General features: G+C 38.3%; 1 protein-coding gene across 2 annotated transcripts in view; it reads right to left on the minus strand.

Moving 5' to 3' along the window:
* The window catches only part of mylk5 (myosin, light chain kinase 5), a 33,122-nt gene extending 18,131 nt beyond the window's left edge, over positions 1-14,991 (minus strand). The window contains exons 1-5 of one of the 2 annotated variants that reach the window (XR_454920.4): positions 14,517-14,991; positions 5,238-5,375; positions 4,763-4,915; positions 3,483-3,653; positions 1,870-1,905 (exon numbers count right to left, since the gene is read on the minus strand). Coding sequence is in view for 1 of the 2 variants with exons in the window: in XM_007251116.4 (XP_007251178.3) it covers positions 1,870-1,905; positions 3,483-3,653; positions 4,763-4,915; positions 5,238-5,375; positions 14,517-14,670 (652 nt within the window). In the remaining variant the exon portion in view is untranslated. The remainder of the gene's footprint in view (positions 1-1,869; positions 1,906-3,482; positions 3,654-4,762; positions 4,916-5,237; positions 5,376-14,516) is intronic. The other variant, XM_007251116.4, reaches the window with a different exon arrangement.
* Between the last annotated feature and the right edge of the window lie 629 nt (positions 14,992-15,620).

Genomic DNA, 15,620 nt, shown 5'->3' on the forward strand with positions numbered 1-15,620 from the left:
ATTGCTCTAAAATCACCTGAACTTCCTCAGTTCTTAATCCCCTTGATGAATGGTGTGGCTTGTTGCATTGTCTTTCTGATTGGAAAAGTGAGTCGTTATTTGTGGTTCTTTACCAAAAAGAGAACTAATATATTGTTGTTGTCCAATTAAAAACAAGTATCTTCATTTTGTCAATTTTTGATTTAACGAAAAAAATTGAACACACAAACTGTCCCTTGCACTGTGTCAAAATGTCCTCATGATTGGACCAACAGAAATGACCTAAAATAAACTTTTTACATAGACTTTCATTGAAACTTACAAGGGTTTTATCTCTCTCCTGTACTGCTGCTGTTCTGGAGATACTTATTTTTGATTGGACATTGACAATAAGCTTTAAAGACACACGACACTGTGTTTCTAAACATACCATATAGCATTTAATGATATCTAAACATCTGGGCAGGTCTTGTTTTGACTGCCATTGTGTGCAGTAATATGACAGACTGGTTGGTATAAGCGTGTCTATAAAAATAGCTTTTTCCGTGAACTGAATGCAGGAATCAAGAAGGTCTGTATGTAGACATTACATGCTGAATTAACCTACAAAGAGGAGGTCATACTGGTTACAGTTTAACTGATTTTATGGAGTAAAAGAGTGGCATTACTAGGCAGAAATGTCGCATGACTGGTTGTTTCACTGAAATCTAGCTTTAGCTCAATAAACAGAGACCAAAACAAGGCCAATATACTGCATAAAAGATCTCAGAATAAGGTCACCATTGTTGACTCCTCATCCAACATGCACTACTGTATTTTTTGCACTATAAAGTGCATTTAAAAGTCTTTTTTTAGCCTTTTCCTAAAAGCAGTCAGTCAGTGCGCTTTATAATCCAGTGTGCTTATGTATCAATTTTATCAGTCAGGTTGTAGGAAGCAGTAAAGCCACTTCGCTAAAGTACATTTATACAGGAGTTTCAGTGAAGTTTCTCCAGCACTAAGGCTGGAGCAGTATTAGCATTAGCCGCTAACCGCAGTAGTCCATAAAATATTGTATACACCATATTTGAATGGCTCAATGCTGGGTTTGCATTCATTAGGAGCAACATCCACAAAAATTTTTATTTCATATATAAACATTTCATATATCATAAGATTCTCTGGGAAAACACTGCACTGACTTTGGACTTGATGTAACACAGTGGATCAACACCAGCAGATGACATGTCTCTCCAAACCATCACTGATTGTGGAAACTTCACACTAGACCTCAAGCAGCTTGGACTGTGTGTCTCTCCACTCTTCCTCCAGACTCTAGTCCCTTGATTTACAAATAAAATGTACATTTTGCTGATGGTCAGTGATGGTTTGGAGAGACATGTCATCTGCAGGTGTTGGTCCACTCTGTTATATCAAGTCTAAAGTTAGTGCAGTGTTTTCCCGGAAAATCCCTCTGCTGACGACTTTTATGGAGATGTGGATTTCATTTTCCAGCAGGATTTGGCACACTGCCAAAAGTACCAATTGATCTTATATAATATTCACATTTTCTGAGATACTGACTTTTAGGTAGATTTATGTGTGTTTGCCTGGTGTTTAGTCTTAAATTCAAGCTGGAAATATCTGGGGAAATGTCTTAAATCTAACCAATCTTTGTCTTTAAACTTACTGTTAAATATACAGGTGGCAGCTGTTTTCATAGAGCATCCAAATATGTTTTACAACAGAACATCCTTAAGCAGTTATTTACAGTATGGAACAGAGGAATTGGTTACAGTGTAGCTACACTGTAGCCTCTCAAAGCATCAGTGAGAATAAAGGTGAAACAGAGAGAAAATGTAGTGAACAGATATAGAGGTGGAAAACATGGAGCAGTAGAGATGGTCTTACCTGTCCCTGAGCTGCTTCTCCTCTTTCCTGTCACCTCTAGAACAGGTGAAGAAGAAACACAGATGAGCAAACACACACCACACACACACGCATGCAGGGGAGGGGTTAGGATGAGGTATGTGCTGTGTGTTTGTGGTAGTGATATGCTTAAAAGGCAAGAGTTAAGGTATACCAAAAAAAAAAGAACAGGTAAAGCCGGCAGTGCAGAATAAAGAGCATTCAGAGTACAGCTATCTCCAGCTTGACCAGAAACACACATGCTATTCATACACAAACATGAGATATGGCTGTTTCCTGCCTTCACATAATAGGGCTCTGGAATATTACCTGTATGATGTCATTAGAGGAAATTCAGGAATAAAAAACTAATATTCACAATTTTCACCAAATACAAATAAAATATAGTCAGGCTGTTTCTTTTACATTGAATTGTGGGATGACAGCGTCCTTTAAAACCAAACTAAAAAAACAACCATTTCTATGTATGCATATGCAAGCTATCCTACATACTACATACAATACACTTAAAAACTACTGGAAACAAGTTTTTTGAACTGATACTGTTCAAAATTAATAAAAAAGAAACCGAAAATAGTCTTATTTGTATACTTTATGAAATAGTCTTTTATTCATTTTACTGCTACTTTTGTGCATTGATACATTCCTGTTAAATTCTGGTGTCTTCTCAAATAAGCCAAATTTATACTCTTTGTGTGCATTTTGGATGATTTAGAAAGAGCCTACCTTTCCTGTGTGTGTGACTGTGTTTGAGGACCTAAAAAATTCCATCCAGCTAGTTATCCAGACAAAACATACCCTATGCTGTTAGGCTAGCTTAACGTAACTAGACTTTGACAAACTTAGGCTATGTTTACTCTTGAGCTGGATTTGTTTTATTAGGAAAGACATTATAAACACATTCATAACAATGTGACATGGAGTATTTCAAGTCAATTGTAAAAAAAATTGTATGCTAATGACTTTTAATGCTGCTGCCCTGTGTGGTTGGTTATTTAAGGAAACAGCATCCTGGCTGATTAGATAGGGCTTCATGAGGCCTGGCCCCTGTATAGTACCCTATATTCGCGTAACTAGCAAAGTCTGGAGGTGATGAGCTGCTCTCCAGCACCAACGACACCATACTATCTTGATGTGGCTAACATACTTTACAGCACTGCAGCTTCAAGGCTAGCAAGTTTTACATCTGGAACATTTTCCAACACATTTTTGTTAGTGAAGAGTAAGCAGACCCATCTATGAGTGCGTTTTAAATTTAGCCTGAATCTGGCAACCCTGCCTATTTCAGCGATTTATACAAAACTACTTTCAATAATAAACAGTGTCTCCTTGTGGAGAATCTTCTTGAATTCTTCAAGTGCTCGTGTGTTTATGTTAGCATGCTTTTTACATCTTTACTATCTCTCTTGCAGATCTAACTAAAATTAATAAAAAAAAACAAAATAGTCTTATTTATATACCTTATAAAATAGTATTTTATTCATTTTACTGCTACTTTTGTGCATTGATACATTCCTGTTAAATACTGGTGTCTTCTCAAATAAACCAAATTTATAATCTTTGTGTGCATTTTGGATGATTTAGTAAGAGCCTACCTTTTCTGTGAGTGGGACTCTGTGTTTGAGGACTTGGTGTTTGAGGAGAATCTGGTCCTCTGAAAACACTTCGGTCATCCAGAACAGTCTGAGGTGATTTCACGACGCCGTTTTTCAGTCCAGGAGCAGGATCTCGAGACGAGTGCGAATGATTGCGCCGACCAGCCGTTTCTTGGATTTTTATATAAAAAGAAAAATAGGGGGAGAATGAGAAAGAGAGAAAGATCAAGATTGCCATTGCTTTTTATGAATGTAATGTCCCTTACCCTGCTAAAAACAAACTCCATCTGAAGACTAGCTAGTCATCCAGAAAAAACATACCCTATGCTGTTAGGCTAGCTTAATGTAACTAGACTTTGACAAATTTAGGCTATGTTTACTCTTGAGCTGGATTTTTTTTTTATCAGGAACACAAAATAATGCATTCATATGAACATGGCAGTAATTCTTTATTTGAAGGGAACCTCCAGTACATAGGGGGTTTATACCACATTCATAAATAAGCAATGAATAATGCATTTATAAGCAATAGATTCATATTTATAAGCAGCTGATGCCAGTACTTGTAACATGACATTTTATGAAATAAGTGAGTCTGTATTTATAGGTATAGCACGATCGTCGGGTGTATTATTGCGAACATACCACAGTACCATTATCGCTTGTTAAGGATGGCAAGAAAATATGATCTGTTTGGTTATAAACACTCCGCGAATTAAAAAAGTTCCATTTCTGTTCTGTTTGTAGCTGCACTGTTTGACTGGTAAGTGCTGCATTGTTGCCAAGTTACCTGTATGTGGCAGAGTAATACATGGAGCGCTTCGGTTACAGTGCATTACCGGCTGATAACGGCACTTATAGAACACCTCTCAGCCAATCGCAATGCAGGGTCGGAACTAACTGTGGTATAATATTAAATTTTGGTTTTATCAGCAGTACACACAGTGCATGGCAATTGGCCAGTCATGGATAGAAGATTATGGCTTCTAGAAGAGTTATAGTATACAAATCAATTATTATTGTATCATGGTATTTGTACCTATGATCATTAAATTACTTATGTTCTACTTGATCTGGAACAGATTCATTGTGACAATGTGAAAATGCATTTATATGAGAGTTTTCCCTTTGGGGTTGCTGTGGGTCCTTAACACAACACACACTGGAAGCTTCTGTTAAGATCAGTGAAGCACATCCTCTACTCTGCAATGAAGTAAGAAGTTGTGTCGTGCACTGTATGTGTGTTTGTGTGTGTATGTCTGTCTGTGTGTGTTTGTTACCTTTGACACACACGGCTGAGCTGCTGGAAGTTTTCCCTGCAGTGTTTTCCGCTACACAGGTGTACGCTCCGGCATCTTCCGGCAGACATTCCTTTATAACCAGCGTCGCCTCTCCTCTAACCAATGAGCTCTCACCAAACATCATTACCTCACCTGAAAGAGAGAGAAAGAGAGAGAATAAAGGGAGAAAAAGAGTGAGTTGAGAGATAGAAAGGGAAAGGGTGATTAGAGAGATGAGTGAGAAAAAGGGAGAATAAATTAAAATAGAGAAAGGTTAAAATAAAGAGAAAAGGTTAAAATAAAGAGGGACAGATAATAGAGACAGAAGAGAGGCAGAGATAGATAGATAGATAGATAGATAGATAGATAGATAGATAGATAGATAGATAGAGATAATGTGAAAGAAAGTGGGAGAGAGAAAACAGACAGAAAATAAAGATAAAAAGAGTTAAAGTTGCCCTCTCTGTTTACTCACCATTATGAAACCAGGATACTCTGATTGGCTGTTTCCCTGTAATGACGCCCCTTAGTGTGATGTCACTTCCTTCATCCACAATGCTGTCCTGAAGGGGCTCGAGGAAGACAGGAATGGCACCTTTATCCACCTCATCCACTGTAGAAATAAAGGACCACAATTGTTTGTTTTTTGTAGGGAGAAGAAGGGATATCCTACTGTGTACATCAGGGGTATTTAATTAGAATTCAGTTTGGTCCAGTTAGAGAAAATTTCATCAGGCTAAGGTCCGGACCTATAGTAGTTCTTTAAGTGTTTTATCAACAACTGAAAGACAAAGCAAATTACACATACTAGTATATTTCAACAATATTTATTGTTTTAAATAGGCCTGTCACGATGATTATATTATCAACCTATCATAAAATAAATGGAACCACCCTCAATAATTTAACATATCGAGTTTAATAATTTGAATCTGTATGTTCACTTTGTTTTAAAATGCTATATTTATTCTATTTGATTTTATTTATATTAGATTTAGGCCTGCCTGTCATAATAATTACATGAATGATAAATTGTACAATATATGGAGAAATGTTTGCTGAACTTGGCCAAAATATCAGCTTTAAAAAAAAACAGCAGTTTTATTTTATTTAATATTATTACTAATAGCATACTTTATTATGTTGTGGGTAAAACTGATGGGGGAGTTGCCAATGCTTTTTGTCCCCTGGGGGTTGCCGTAGTGTTGAAGTAGGGTTGTTTTGGGAGCAGAGAGAGCGCACCTGCGAGCGAGGGAGTTTTTTTCTTGCTGAGGAGTTCTGATCAGGTGGAGTAAAGTGGAATATTTTGCACTCTTGTCTCGGTTATTTCTCTTTAATTCCTCCAAGTAACACCGCTCGGTTACATTACTGTTAATATGTTTTATAAATTTCGTTTTTTTTTTTTTTTTTTCTGATTTTTCCCCATTTTCTCCCAATTTGGATATCCAATTGTCCCACCCCTTTGTGCGTCCCCATCACTGGTGACACCCGTGACCCTTGGAGGATGCGGACGAGCACACGCCTCCTCCGACACGTGTGAAGTCAATCACCCCTTTTTTCGAGCTGCTGCAGATGAATCATTGCCTGAGCAGCTAGCGCGCTTGGAGGAAAGCACAGCGGCTAGGTTCCGATTCATCCGCTCACAGACGCCTCGTGCCGCCCAGCGCCACCTTAAGTGTGATGGGGAAAGAGCGCCATCTACCCACCCCAGAGGGAGCAGAGCCAATTTTGCTCCCTCTGACACCGGCAGCTGATGGCAAAGCTGCATGAGCGGGGGTTCGAACCTGCGACCTCCCACTCATAGTGGCAGCGCATTAGACCGCTGGACCACTCGGCGCCCCGATAAATTTAGTATTTTAATGTTTTTTTTCTGGTGCGCACCATCTGTATTAGCTTTTCTCGCTTTATTCTCCCACTTCTCACCGCCTGCTTCGCCTGTGTGGCTCCGCACGCTCGCAGCTGCACAGATCTGATTGGCAGAGGAGAGCGTTTGGTGATCTTACACCACACGTGATTGGTCAGTAAGTTTACTGCGCTGTAAAGCACATAAACCATAAAGACAATAAACGTTCCGCCGCTTTAAATGAACACTGTCAGAATTAAATCCTTCTCAGTAGTTTATCAGTTTGGGTCCGGATTGGACAACGTCTGGGTCTGGGTCTGGACCCGGACCGCGGTCCGCCTATTAGTGACCCCTGGTGTACATCTTTGAGTGTAACATCAACGTGACATTGAGGCCTGGCTCCTGTATAGTACCCTGTATTCACGTAACTAGCAAAGTCTTTAGGATTTTGATCCGTCATCTATGACTCTATTTTCAGTTTAGCCTGAATCTGGCAACCCTGACCATTTCAGTTATTCATTCAAAACTAATTTCAATCGTGTCTGCTTGTGAAGAATCGTCTTGAATTCTTTCAATTGCTTGTGTGTTTATGTTTGCATGCTTTTTACATCTTTACGTTCTCTCTTGCAGATCTAAATAAAGCTTTAATAGTCCTCCAATAAGGGGGTTGGGTGCCAAAAATATTTAAATTTAAAACATTACCCCATTCTCAGTGCTGTGCTCTCTGTTTCTAAATTAGAGGACACTGAACTTTCCAGAATATCTGTCTCTTATCTATGTCTTTGTGTTCTTTTAGTGTTTGTACTCATTATTATGTTACACAACTACACCCCATGTCCATTTCACACCACAGGAACCATATATGTCAAGTTGAGGTATGGAAGACAAAGAACGCTGTCTGAGAGAACTGCTTAAGTGTACAGAGGTTCTTCATTGGCATAATTGTGGCATCGCTTAAAGTACGCAACCAATCAATCATACTGATAGGTCTACTGACCACAAGGAGAGACCAATCAGGATGCTATAAAATATATCACACGCTTGCTCTGTCTGTCACTCACTCTGTTTCTGACAAAAGTGTCTAAGCGAGCTCAATGTATGATTTCCTGTTTTCTGGGATTATTATTATTATATTGTACATTACACACTTTTTTAGAGCGTATTGAGAAGCCTGCAGATAATTTCTCGACATTGACTGCCTGTATATATCACACATACACTTTACACATACTTCTGTTCTCACCCCTAACCCTCCTGAAACGCCCACACAAAAGGACACATCAGTGAATGTGTGTCAAACCACAAAGGCATGCCGGCCAATAGCATGTTAAATGCATGTAAGGGTGTGGACTGATATCTGCAGTGTAAGATATGCTGAATAACCCCAGCGTTTATTGCATACTTTAACTTATCTATCCTAATGATCTATGCATGACTCTGGGTGGAGTGCAGTACAGTACATGATCATTAATTTTTATACATGTGTGGCCTGAAGACTTGCAACATGTTCAGCTTTCTGTACATGTTATTATCAAGCCCTGTAGGTCAAGCCATTAAAGCCATAATGCTTACTTCATTCTTATTAAACTCACTGAATATATGAGCATTTTTCTAGCATTAGGGTCAATGTCAATAATAACTAGAAAAGTGTTTCTAGGTGGATGCGAAGGTGTTGCTATGGTATCCATTGTGGGTGCTAAGGTCTTGCTATGGTATAGGTGGTTGTTGTGAGGGTGTTGCTAAGTGGTTACAAGGTGGTTGCTATGGTGTTGCTAGGTGATTGCTAAGGTGTTGCTATGGTGTCTGTGGTGGTTGCCATGATGTTGCTAAGCAATTGCTAGGTGGTTGCTAAGGTGTTGCTTGGTGGTTGCTATGATGTTGCTAAGCAGTTGCTAGGTGGTTGCTAAGGTGTTGCCATGGTGTCTGGGGTGGTTTCTATGATGTTGCTAAGCAGTTGCTAGGTAGATGCTAAGGTGTTGCTAGATGGTTGCTAAGGTCTTGCTATGGTGTCTGTGATGGTTGCTATAATGTTTCTAAGCAGTTGATAGGTGGTTGATATTGGTTGCCATGGGGATGCTATGGTGTCTGTGATGATTGCTATGATGTTGCTAAGCAGTTGCTAGGTGGTTGCTAAGGTACTGCTGGGTGGTAGCTATGATGTTGCTATGGTGTCTGTGGTGGTTGCTATGATGTTGCTAAAGTGTTGCTAGGTGGTTGCTAAGGCATTGTTATGGTATCTGTGGTGGTTGCTATGATGTTGCTTAGCAGTTGGTAGGCGGTGGTTGCAATTGGTTGCTATGGTGTTGCTATGGTGTCTGTGGTAGTTGCTATGATGTTGCTAAAGTGTTGCTAGGTGGTTGCTAAGGTGTCACTATGTTGTCTGTGGTAGTTGCTATGATGTTGCTAAGCAGTTGCTAGGTGGTTGCTATGGTGTCTGTGGTAGTTGCTATGATGTTGCTAAAGTGTTGCTAGGTGGTTGCTAAGGTGTTGCTACGTGGTCTGTGGTAGTTGCTATGATGTTGCTAAGCAGTTGCTAGGTGGTTGCTATGGTACCCATGGTGGTTTCTATATTCCTTAGTGGTTTGCTAAGGGGTTGCGAAGGTGTTGCTAATGCACAACCATAATAAGATGTTGTTTGTGTCTGCAGCATAGTTGTTTAAATTAATAGACGTGATGAACACATTATTACACTATAAATACACTATATTCAATATATACACCAATTCAAATCACTGAACTCTTCAAAGAGTACAAAGAGGAATGTTATCTATGATGCTATGGCGTTCTCAATCACCAAGCTACTGATTGCTCACACCTGTTTTTCTTGCCGAGTATTGCACCGTACTGCAAGTTCTCCAGCTCTCATGCAAAATGTTTTTCTTGTTTTGTTTTCCACTGCTGATCCGTTTTGTCTTTGAATTTATTTTTTGCCTTATCTATTCTATTTATTCCCTTGTTACAGACCTTCTTTTGTTTTATTCGCCTCATGTTAGCCTATTCTCTGATATTAGATTAATTGTGTATGACCCTGGACTGCCTGACCACTCTTTTGGTATGTTGTTGGTTTCGCTGCCCTGTTATCAACTTTGCCTGTCCCTCACGACCCTTGTTTGATCAATCCCTTTAATAAATAAGGTAATTTGGCTCTGCACATGTCTGTCCTTTGTCTGGCCAACGTGATAATAATCCTAAATCATTTAGGCATTACAATGATTCATATAGCTATTTTCATACAAATAACAAGCTACTGTATTTCTTGGCCACTCTGTCATCTCGGGATAACCTTTAAGAAAGTAACCTCTGACATCAGTAACATTGCAAGCTTCATACAGTTTTATTTCCAAAGGACTGAAGACACTTGCAGCATATTCAACAACTAATAATATTAATTCAACTTTCTCATATTATCTTCATATTTAATTGAAGTAAAGCTTAATCTGTCCATTCTGTTGTAGTAAAATATCAAGGTAATTGAGATAATCTTAGACAGTCAAATTGTATCTTCAAAATAGCACAAGGTCATCATAAGAAATTTAAAAAATTGCAACTCACTCATGTCCAAGCTTGCCTACACCAACACTTTCCAACAAACTCTCTAAAGACTCCATTTCCCAGAATCCCTCACATGAATCACTCGATTACATGATATTAGCCTAGTTATATTCTCCTGATTATTGATTGTTATCACCTGTTTACCTACCTATATATACCCTCTGTTTAGTTTCAGTCACTGCTGAGAGTAATGCTTGTGGTCATACACGTTATTATACAACACATTCACTTCTGTGTAGTTTGTAATTCTATGTACTGAATCTTTGTTAGCCATGAGAGGGTGGAAAAATGCATGACGGTACAAATATGAGAAAATATGATTTCAGCATAGTCTGGTATCTTTGAAAAAGGTTTAAAGCAGCATTATGTGGAAATTAGTATTTTTTTCCTGGGCTACTCCTACAGTCTAGGAAGGTACTTTATTTCACTCCTGAAGAACAGCTGCATGCATTTGTACACGTGCATTTCTTGACAAGCTAAGAGACACAGAGAGATGCAGAGGTTACAGATTTTTATGCTGTTTTTGCCAGTAGCTTGTACATATGTAAGCATGTCTGTAGATCAAAAAATAACACTTCACTTAATATAAGCAATATAGAGGACATCACATAGCCATAGCCATTATTACTAACTGTGCTTTTGTAATAGTGCTCTTTTGACGTACAGTGGTAGTACTTGGTACAGTGTTAGCCTTTTCAAAAGATCATAGTGTTTTTTCCGCCTGGTTGTACAGTCATTACCTGCATAACTCATAGACTACACCTTCTGATGTAGCCATAACATGGACATATCTGCCCTGCCACGTCAAGCCTAGTCACCTCTCCCCCTCCAAATATCCATTCAGACTCTATTGTATACCATGTGAACTAGAAATATCCCACTGTGGAGGCTCCTAAAATACTGAAATACATCTAATGCTTCTGTATAACAAGCCTCAGTTTCGGTTACAGTCACAGTTCTACACCCAAGAGGCTCCGGAAAGGAAGCAGTGGATGAAAACAGGGGCAGGATTTCCTCCAGCCTGTTTACAACAAGCATCCTGCCAACTGTATAAAAAAATGTATTTTCATTACTGGCTTTGCATAAAATTATTATTATTATTATTATTTATTTATTTAGTAACATAGACGAAAAGTATTAAATAACATTAAATATAGCGCTGTGAAAAAGGTATTTGCCAACAAACATGTTTTAAAATCAGACACTTATAACTTTATAAAAGTAAATATTAAAAACACTTTAAATGATCATTTCATTTATTAAGGAATTATCTAATTTAAAATGTCAAAAAGTATTTGCCCCTAAACCTAATAACTTGGTTGTGGCAACAACTGCATTTAAGCATTTGCGATAACTGGCCTTTCAGAGGTGGACTTGTTTGTGTGCTTTGGATCACTGTCCTGCTGCAGAACCCAAGTACGCCTGAGCTTGAGGTCACGAACAGATGGTCAGATATTCTCCTTCAGGATTGTATGGTAGAGAGCAGAATTTATGGTTCCATCTATTACAACATGTTATCCAGGTCCTGAAGCAGCAAATAAGCCCCAGACCACCACACTACCACCACCATGTTTTACGTTCAGTATGATGTTCTTATTTTAAATTACACCAGATGTAACAGGACACATTCCCAAAAGTTCAACTTTCGTCTCATCAGCCAACAGAATATTTACTTACTTACTAAGTCCTGGAAAAAATTACTTTTCATATAGGGCCCGGCTTGTTTGGATAGATTTTTTTTCCATCATTTAAAAATGTACTCAGGATATATTTGTCTGATATTAAGGTTTGTTTGATAATCTAAAAAAATAAGTATGGCAAAAAAGCAAAAACAATACGAATCTGTAAAAGGTAAAATGCTTTTTTATGGCACTGTATGATTAACAGTAAAATAACCCGCACCCCCCAATAAACTTTTCCCCCAAAAAAATGGTATACAATAGATACTATTATTGTAGTATTTGCATATTCTCCATAACTTGCATCCTTACATAGCGTGGACCGAGTCTCTCAGAGTCTGTCTTAATGCTTTAGAATGACTCAGCTTTCATCTTTTTTAAATGTTGTACCATAAACAGCAGAAAGAAAGCAGGGGGTCAAAAGGTCATCCATTCATTTCCTACAAGTCTACTCTCATTAGTCTAGACTCATCAAACTCTCCTCCTAGTAACAAACATCTACATTCCTTCAGCTCTTCAGAAGGCCAGCGTCAACAGTCCAGCGTGTGTTTTTAATAAGTGTAATCCAGAGGCTATTTTGAAGTAAAACGAGGGGTCAGGATTTAAGACAGCTGTATGAGTCTCACGTCCAGTGTGTAAAAATTGGCAGCCATGCATGTAGATTGTTGTTTGAAACCAAGCGAATTACAAATACTTCATTACTACAATAATAAACTATTCTGTTCTCAATTTACAAGCTGATGTTGAACTTTTTAGCAACAGGGCTGTTAAAGCTGAACAATTACTGGACATCCCACCTTTCCCGTGACCTGCAGAATTCTCCCAAATATACAGAAAAACACCGAAAATCTGAACATTATATCTCAGGTTGATTTGTATACTTTTTGTGAGCATGTAATAGTCAGATATACAGTGGTGTGAAAAAGTGATTGTCCTCTTCATGATATCTTATTTTTGTTCCATGTTTGTCAGTCTTAAATATTTCAAATTATCAAACTAATTTAAATATTAGTCAAAGACAAACACAAGTAAACACAAAATGCAGTTTTAGATGAAGGTTTTTCATTATAAAGGGTGAAAAAAATCCAAACATACATGGCCCTGTGTGAAAAAATGTTTGCCCACCCAGTTAAAAAATAATTTAAATGTGATTTATCAAATCTGAGTTCAATTTTCTCTATCCATGCCTGATTACTGCCCAACCTTCCCAGCTAAAAGGTCACAAAATATCCCATATAAAAAAACACCCAAAGAACTGCAGGCCTCCCTTGCCAATGTTCATGATTCCACCATAAAAAAGAGACTGGGCAAAAACGGCCTGCATGGCAAAAATAACATTACTGACGATCCCCAAAATCTTTTCAAAAATACTCTGTGGACTGATGAGACAAAGTTTAACTTTATGTTCTTTTTCGGAAAAAGAACATAATACCTACTGTAAAACATGGTGGTGTTAGTGTGATGGTCTGCAGTTCTTTTGCTGCTTCAGGGTCTGGAAGACTTCTTGTGATAAATGGAACCAGGAATTCCGCTGTCTACCATAAGAGTCCTGAAGGAGAATACGCAGTCATCTGTTTGTGACGTCAAGCTAAAACAACTTGGGTTCTGCAGCAGGACAATGATCCAAAACACACCAGCAGGACCACCTCTGAATGGCTGAAGAAAAATAAATTAAAGATTTCGGAGTGAAGATCTTATTTGTTTTATGCCGAATGTAAGGGGACAGACACCTTTCAAAAATTCCACTTTTGTCACGAAAGTCCAAAAAATATTTACCTTCAGTTCAGTTAATTTATAGAGTGGCTAACACTTTTCACAAGGGGCTAGATTGGTTTGTGTAGCTTTTTTCTCTTAATAAGTGAAATCACCATTTAAAAACTGCTTTTTATGGGGTCCGAGTGGTCCAGCGGGCTGCCACTATAATCAGGAGATAGCTGGTTCAATCCTGTTCATATAGCTTGCCATCAGGTACCAGAGCCCTGAGAGAGCACAATTGGCCTTGCTCTTTCTGGGTGCTCGCATGAGCAGGAGTTTGAAAAGAGGCGGAGTCTGACTTCACATGTATCGCAGGAAGCATGTGTTAGTCTTCACCCTCCTGTTGTTGGGGCATCACTAGTGATAGGGGGAGACCTAATAAGTGGGTTGGGTAATTTGCCTTGTAAACTGGGGAAATTTTTTTAAATAAATTTATATAAAAATGCTTTTTATATTTTTATGTTTGTCTGCTATTACAGTTTGTTTGAAAATCTGAAAAAATATTAATATGATAAAAATGCAAAAACAAAAGAAATAAATTTGTCACTGTATTTTTGTAGTTTTTGTAATAATGTTTTTTTTTTTTACAAATTGTGTGTACATATGAAGGTAAGCCGTAAACCATCCTGAATACCCTGTCAATCAACCAACATGCCACTCCTTAAGCCAGTAACTCAAGTTACTGATAAACACTGCATTATAATAAATCACAGCCAGGTGCATACTTGTACAGAGCTCCTGTAAGAAAATAATGTAGTTAGAATTTTAATAATATTTAATTACGATTGTTTTCATTGATTGCAGCTTTTTTTTAAGCTTGCAGATCACGCTGTCCAGAGTGCACTGAACTAATGTGCAGCCGTTGCCCAATACATGCACACACACACACACACACACACACACACACACACACACACACACTCACCGGGGTAGAGTGCTGGTCTCTCTGTGATCTTGGAGGTGCTGCCGGTGCTGCTGGTAGTGGAGGTGTTTGAGCATTTGACTCCTCCAGATGTTGGAGCTGACAGCTGGATCCTGAGAGTAGACACATATCGCTTCTGTCCTTCACAAGCAGTCATAGCCTTCCACACCGGATACACACACACACACACACACACACTAACCCTCTAACACATTTCCCCCACTGCTTATCAAACTTCCACACTTGCGTCTGTTCTCTCTTTCTTTCTCTCTATTTCTCCTCTTCTGTCTTTCCCTTCTGTCTTTCACTCCCTTGTAGTTTTCTCACGCACTAATGCTCCCCTCACTGCTCTGAACATGCCCCTCACCTCTCTCTAACTCTCTCTCTCTCTCTCTCTCCCTCCTCCCTCTCTGACACATACAACTGCTTCACTTCTTCTGTAACTCAGCCCTGTCAAAATCATCTTTCTCTCCCTCTCTCCTTTACTTTCTCTTTCTCCTCCCTTTCATTTTCTTCTCTTAATCTTCCCTACCCTCTATCTTTTGAAGACTGCTTTCCTCCTTTCCTTTCTTTAATTTTTCTTTCTTTTCTCCTGACATGCATTTTACTTTTTTCTACTTAATTATCTTCTTAACATTTTACTTTTTTATCTTTCTTGTCTTTTTCTCTTTTAGCCTTTTTACATGTCCTTGTTTTTTTCTTTTTTTGTCTTTCCTATTCTATTCTGCTTTTAGGCTTTTTTACCTGTCAAAATCGTCTCTCTCCTTCTGTCCTTTACTTTTTCTTTCTCCTCCCTTTCATTTTCTTCTCTTAATCTTTTCTACCCTCTATCTTTTGAAGTTCGCTTACCTTCCTGCCTCTTTCTTTCTTTTTCTTTTCTCCTGTCATGTCCTTCATTTTTCCTTTTTAATTATCTTCTCATTTTACTTTTTTACCTTTTTACATCTCCATATTTTTTCTTTTTTGTCTTTTCAAATTGTTTTTTTTTTTTTTAGCATTTCCAGATTTTTTTCTGTCTTTTACATTTTTATTCTCTTTTGCGTTTTATGTTTCTTTCTTTTCTCCTGTGTCTTTTCACTTATACTTTTCTGATATTTCTGTTCCTGA

This window comes from Astyanax mexicanus, chromosome 19, assembly GCF_023375975.1.
Source record: "Astyanax mexicanus isolate ESR-SI-001 chromosome 19, AstMex3_surface, whole genome shotgun sequence".
In the NCBI taxonomy this organism is placed as follows: domain Eukaryota; kingdom Metazoa; phylum Chordata; class Actinopteri; order Characiformes; family Acestrorhamphidae; genus Astyanax; species Astyanax mexicanus.